The 6,893-nt window shown below is 36.7% G+C and overlaps 1 protein-coding gene across 1 annotated transcript in view; it reads right to left on the reverse strand.

Moving 5' to 3' along the window:
• Positions 1-364: 364 nt before the first annotated feature.
• Positions 365-6,893, reverse strand: part of FDX1 (ferredoxin 1) — a 35,573-nt gene continuing 29,044 nt past the window's right edge. Inside the window, exons 3-4 of the mRNA XM_029208777.1 lie at positions 6,545-6,674; positions 365-1,718 (exon numbers count right to left, since the gene is read on the reverse strand). Coding sequence (XP_029064610.1) covers positions 1,592-1,718; positions 6,545-6,674 — 257 coding nt within the window. The 3' untranslated portion in view covers positions 365-1,591. The remainder of the gene's footprint in view (positions 1,719-6,544; positions 6,675-6,893) is intronic.

Raw genomic sequence — 6,893 nt, forward strand, 5'->3', positions numbered from 1 at the left:
AAGTGTCAAATGAACATTAGAAGCCCTGAGTTCTTCCTTAATCACTTTATACATGTTAATTAGTTTAAAAGTATTCTATTTGGCAAATTGGTCAGTTTAGTTGAAGCAAATGATTTGTGCATACATATATTTTATCTTTTCCTAATAAAAGGTGAGCTCCCGGGGCTTCCCTGGTGGTGCAGTGGTTGAGAGTCCGCCTGCCGATGCAGGGGACACGGGATCGTGCCCCGGTCCGGGAAGATCCCACATGCCGCGAAGCGGCTAGGCCCGTGAGCCATGGTCGCTGGGCCTGCACGTCTGGAGCCTGTGCTCCACAAAGGGAGAGGCCACAACAGTGAGAGGCCCGTGTACCGCAAAAAAAAAAAAAAAAAAAAAAAGGTGAGCTCCCTGAGGGCATTCCTGATCATGTTCATCTCTGTACCCCAATGGACATAACACAATGTTGTAGGTCCAACACCATACTTGACAAATATTTGTGCAAATGCTCAAAGTGCACAGATGTACCTGAAGCTAACTCAACTTTATAATTCACTTTTAACTAGTTTTTTCTGCCCTTTCCCACCATTAGTCCAAACTAATGTTTTATTATACTTCCAAGAGCACACTTTGTACCCCTTTATTATCATTTACTGTGTATTCACAGTAAAGATAAAGTACAAAGGTCTGCCATGCACAGACAGTGATCTGAGGTGTTCGAGCCCACCCTCCTCCAGGACCATGCCCATCGTGCTCAGTGCACACTGTGAGGCTCTGTCCTCGCCGAGGGGATGGCAGCCCACTCGCTTCCTTCTGCGGCTCAGGACAGAGAAAACCTAATCCTTAAGATGTCCATTCTGTCACAGGCATTATTTTTAAAAGATTACAAAGACAGGCCATTCTGATTAGGATAAAAAAATAAAGACATGTAATTTTTAGTTTATTTCTCCAGTTCAGTCAGAACTGACACCAAACATCTTTGACAGCACTCCATTACCTGTGCTCAGTCGTTGCTCAGCACATTACCTGTGCTTTCACTGAATCAAAATTTTGGAATAATGATTTATAAGGTCATACCTATCTTTGAAATTAATCAGCTTACTGAGCAATTAAATACACATCCATACACATTCACATTTAACTACAGCTATGATATTCTTAATTTCTCCACTTTCGATCTCAACACATAACTTGTAATAACAAGATACAGTTCTAGTACTGACCTTCTAATTTGTTGTATGGCCCTAGACAAGCCATTTTACATCTCTGCCTCCACCACGTCTAACAGAGATAATGATACCTTTTTTAACCTATTTTATAGGTAAGTAGGCATAAGATTTATGTGAAAACATTTTGCTAATGTTGCTAATCAAACACAGGTAAAATATATAAGGTTTTATCATATTAACTACTTTCTAATATTTGATTTGTTTTTATAATTTAATCAAAATAAAGATGACATTCTTTCAGAACTACAAAATTCAGCAGTTACACAAGGTGAATTAAAGTAATAAATCTAGTCATAATAATAAATGCATTCATCCATGTTCTCATTTAATTACATTAAGAAATAATAATTATAAAAATAGGTAAAATGTTGTGAAAATATTCCTATTTATTCTCGCTTAGAGGAGTTCATGCCCATATCAATGGACTCTCTGGCATCAGACACAGCATCAGGTACTCGAACAGTCATATTGTCCATAGCCTTTGTCAAACAGATTTGGCAGCCCAACCGCGATCTGTATAAAAAAGGGGGGAGGTATGATTTAGTATTAAGTATATATTATTCACAAAGCAATGCAGTTACCAGGACCTTTTCTTACCCAAAGCATAGGGATTTATTTACCTTTTAAATTTCCATTAAGTAGAAAAAGATACATCCAACCCTTTCAACTAGAGGATAACAGAATGTAAATATGAAAAACAAAAAGTGTGATACGCCAAAGCTTCATTTTAATGTTTCTACTAATTGTTTCACTGGAACTACTGCTTTTTTGGTGACAGGACTGACAAGCAATGAAATGATGAGAAGGCACAACAGTGGAGGAGAGAACTGAGGTTTTAGCAATGCCAAGAGAATGACTAATCAATTCCCAGATAATTAAAACCATACAGTCTATGAAAGAAAGCTACACTTTTTAAAGCCTTTAAAACAAGAAATTTGGAATAAACACATAGATGTAAGTCATCAATTATCAGATGCATATTTTTCCCACAATTTTAACATCTCTGAAACCAAATGCATCTTAAAATCAATGCCATCTTACAATCACAGCTATACTGTGAGGTGGCAGTCACATCAGAGGTGTCTCTTCAAATTGAGTTATGGGAAGTATGTTAATATTATGTGTTGAATTTCATTACCATTCAAAATAAGTCCAAAAAGATTACAAAACAAAAATTAACAATACAGAGACCCAGCATAAATTGATATTAGGAAAGTAAATATTTGTCATTAGAAGAATAACTGTAATTCCATTTTCTTATATTTTTTTCAGTATTGTGACCAATTTTATTTATATTTTCCTTTTAAAACAGTGATGTACAAATCTGTCTAAATAGCTCTAAATCTAAGTATAAATAGCTCTTTCAATATGCATAAAACGTTAAGTGATAAGATCATTTTACACCATATTTTAATCAGCAGAGCTTTTTCCTTCTTAATGGCACATAAAAATAAATACTATATTAGTCTTATAATCAAACTGCCTTCAATTTGATGGAATGTGGTATGTAGGTCTTGGTTTTGTCAACATATTCGTCAAGCACCTGCTGAGCATCAAAAGGCACAGAACTAAATGTCAGTGGGTTTGTAAAAGAACAGCAACTCACTTCAATCCTTACTGAACACCTCTTACATGCTGGGTGCCAGGGATGCAGGGGTTAGAGCCAAACAGACCAGTGGTACAGAATCCAGCACTGAACATGATGTGTTCACAAGCAACTTTCTTAACCATGCCAAATATTAGTTTCCCAACTTCATCCTAAACATGGATAATAAGTGGGCTCCTCACAGGACTGCCATGAGGATTAGTTGCTAATATCAGTATTAAGGCATGATTTCAATCAAATAGAAGAGCTGAGACACATTTGCAGATAATTAACATGTGAGACTGTGACAAATGCCACAGAGAGAGAAAGCTGAAAGGGCTGAGGAGAAAGCACTGACTTCTGACGGGGAAGATGGTGTTTCTAATGGGCTTTGAAGGCTGGCTAGAACTTAAGAGGAGAAAGGCATTTGAGTCAAAGCTAATAGGGATTCAAGGCATGTTTGAGGCAATATGGGTTTTTGGCCTGGCTGCTGTGCAGGCCAGACGAGGACAGGGGAGTGATGGGCTAGAAAGGTGGCCAAGCCATGGACAGCTCTGAACACCAGTGAAGGGGTTCAGGTTCTTACTGGTGAGCAATGAGGGACCACTGGGAGGTTTCTGAGTAAGGAGTAAGTACTACTGCCATGGGAAATATTTACTGCAGATAGAAAAAAATCCCCTTTTACCAATAATTCCTATTTGTTGAATAGAAACAGCCCTGACAATACTCAATTATGCATTAAGCTCTGTCTGCAAGAGAAAAAATAAGGCAAGCCAATTTAGACAAATTCATTAGGACTGTGGTGAGCCCTAGAGAGACTGTTGGTTACTCTTGGTATCCATACAAAGATGAGTAGGGTAATGCTAGCCTTCAAGGAACTTTTAGTAAGGGGAACAGGACAGAAAGAGCTACCAGTGATACAGAGCAGAATAAAGTAAGTGTAGTAACAGAAGAACAAGAACTGTGTGGGGGAACACAGGGAGGGGTGGCACCGAAAGCCCTTGCTGGTTCTATAACCCTAGAAGATAAGGCAGTGGCACCGTGGCTGTTCTCACTCCCCTACTTCCTCCTGGAAGGTCTCTGGCTCTAGGGTCTACCAGTGTAGAAAGTGTCTTACACTTCTACAGAAGGAGACGGACAGCAAGTCTTTCTTGATTTCACTATTAATCCTACAAAATCTCACACCTGTGCAAACCTTGAAGCCATTTTCTCCATATACACCCGACAGTGGAAATATACTAGGTGTTACGTTAACTTTACTTCTAAAGTTTGGTTTTCAATGCAGAGAAGAAGCTTCAAATAGTAAAAAACCAAGGGTTTTGGGGTCTAACGTAACTGATTCAAACCAGGACTCTGTCATTCTCTAGCTGTGTGGCCTTGAGCAAATCCACAAGAACTAAGCTTCGTTCTATAAAATGGTGATAATACTGCCTAACTCTGAAGGTTAGAAATAATCTTTGTTAAGTTTGTAGGCATTATAGTAAGTTTCCGGCATTTGAATTAATATTATTATAGTCAGAATGCCAACAACAACCATTTAATGAATGCTTTCTTCACCAGACACTGTTCAAGGAGCTTCACGTACATTTATTAGTTGACACGACACAACAACCCTATGAGGTAGGTACTATTATCCTCATTTTACAAATATGGAAACTGAGGTCTCTGTGTAGATTATCCATGGAAACTGGTAGCAGGGAGCAATGACAACCATCAAAAATAGATTCACAGATAATTCCTGAATCTCTCTACCAACCACTAATTCCAAAAACAGTTGGTGGTGCCTTTTGTGAATCAGGCACTGGAGACACAATGATGAAATAAGACATGGCCCCTGCTCTAATGGGGAAAAGGAGACATGTAACCAGTAAAATAAGTGCCATATGCACCCGTGTATCAACAAGCCATCATTAATCAAGGTTAAGTACACCCTAAAGTAAACATTAAAATGATGCTGTTTTATCTTAAAAATTATAGACATTTACATAGCACTTAATTTTAAAAATAAACCTATGGGACTGCCCTGGTGGTCAAGTGGTTAAGACTCCATGCTCCCAATGCAGAGGGCCCGGGTTTGATCCCTGGTCAGGGAACTAGATCCCACATGGATGCCACAACTAAGAATTTGCAAGCCACAACTAAAGATCCCACATGCTGCAACTAAAGATCCCACATGCTACAATGAAGATCCCGTATATGGCAATGAAGATCCCACGTGCCTCAACTAAGACCTGGTGCAGCCAAATAAGTAAGTAAGTAAGTAAATAAATAAAATAAACCTAAGAACTAAAGACTGAGTTTCCTTGTTTCTTTGTTTGGAAGTATATGGAACCCTAGAAATAGAAGTTTACACGCAGTTACTATCTTTGAACAAAATTATTTTCATTCCAAATATGTCAGTGTTTTCTAAATCCTACCTGTGAAAAGCATTATACTCTTTCCCCACAAAGCATTTCTACTAAAATTCTGTGTACTTAAGAATATCAGCTATAAAATGCCATAAAAGCTATTTCCTGCTTTCCATTATCTTGTTCTAAAACTTCTGAATATTATCAAAGTTCTTGGCTAGTTTACATTTACAATAGGTCTCTTGTATCTTCTCACACTCATGTATCTTTCCTAAATGTAGCTCTCCATTTCCTCTCATTTTTTTTTCTTTTCATTCAGAATATTATCTGTTACATGCGCCTACAAATTTCACCTGAATAAAAGGGCAAGCAGTTAGCTATGATTTACCCCTCACATTGAAAGAAACAATTTTCAGAACCAAATTAACACAACATAGAGTGTATTCTGTGTGTTATCCTTTAGGGAAAAAAAAGGAGGTGTTGATAGAGAATGTGGCACCTGAAGATGTGAGGGGAGACAGGCAGATGGCAGCCACAATAAATACCAATGACCTAAAAGCTTTCTGAGGTCATTAGATAAGAGGGTTTATCTTAAGGATCTAATAAAATTGTGGTTACATGATACACATGAAATAAAGCTATTATTATTACTATTATTTCTTATTTTTTTTAAACTATTTTTCATTAGGGCCACCAAATTACAGTTAAACACCAAAGCCAACCTTAATTAAATAAACTCTTGTTATCGCGTCCCTTGAAACAGTAAATTAACTACCTATCTTCCCTAACTCAAACCAAAAGACTAGATAATTAAAAAAAAATAAGGTATCACTTGATATCTCTTGCTACTATAAATCTTACCACTTTTAAGAGTAATTCTACTTATTAATAACAAGAATAAGCTCTGATTTACTTTAATGTACAGTTAGAAACAGAAGTATTCATTTTAACATAATTACTATTATATATTAAGTTCTTTTAAAAATTGTATTCTCTCAAGTAGGTAAAATTTTCCATTATAATTTCTTTCAATTATCAAATCTGTCCTTCAAGAATACCATAAAAAGCATTAAATTTAATCCCAACTCATTAAATTGTGATAAATATTAATTCCTGGAATAAAAATAGATGAAAGAAGATTTATTAGGATCTAGAACTTATGCTTCTAATACTTCCAATTTTTTTTTTTTACTTTTGTTAAAAGTTTCATAAGGGTTAAACTGTAGAATACATAAGAGAAATGTCACATATTTGATATTCAAAGTCTGTGACTGTTATCTGTCTACACTGGGAGACCCTATTACATGCATGCATATTACATGTTGCTGGTCAGAGACAGACATGAACTAATAAAACTTTTATCCTCCTATATTATTATTACAACAGAAGTGGTCCAAAAATCTTACCTATCTGTTAGTCCATATGCCAGATCAAGCATGTCATTCTCCTCATCACTGATTGCTTCTAATTTCTCAAATATGTGCTGTTCAAAGATGAGGTGACAGGTGGAGCAAGCCAAGGTTCCCTCACATGCACCTACAAAAGCAACAAACATTGAATATGCTCCCCTCTACATTCAACACAATTCAAAATTGACTTGAATTAATTAAATTAAATAATTTCTAAATTTAAAAATCAGCATTAGCATACATCAATGATAGGACTTTATTTCTGAATAAGAATTAGGGACAACCCCCCCATACCCAACACACACACACACACACACACACACACACACACACACACACACACACA

The sequence above is a fragment of the Monodon monoceros genome, unplaced genomic scaffold (assembly GCF_005190385.1).
Source record: "Monodon monoceros isolate NGI ecotype Baffin Bay Population unplaced genomic scaffold, NGI_Narwhal_1 Super_Scaffold_7, whole genome shotgun sequence".
Taxonomy (NCBI): Eukaryota; Metazoa; Chordata; class Mammalia; order Artiodactyla; family Monodontidae; genus Monodon; species Monodon monoceros.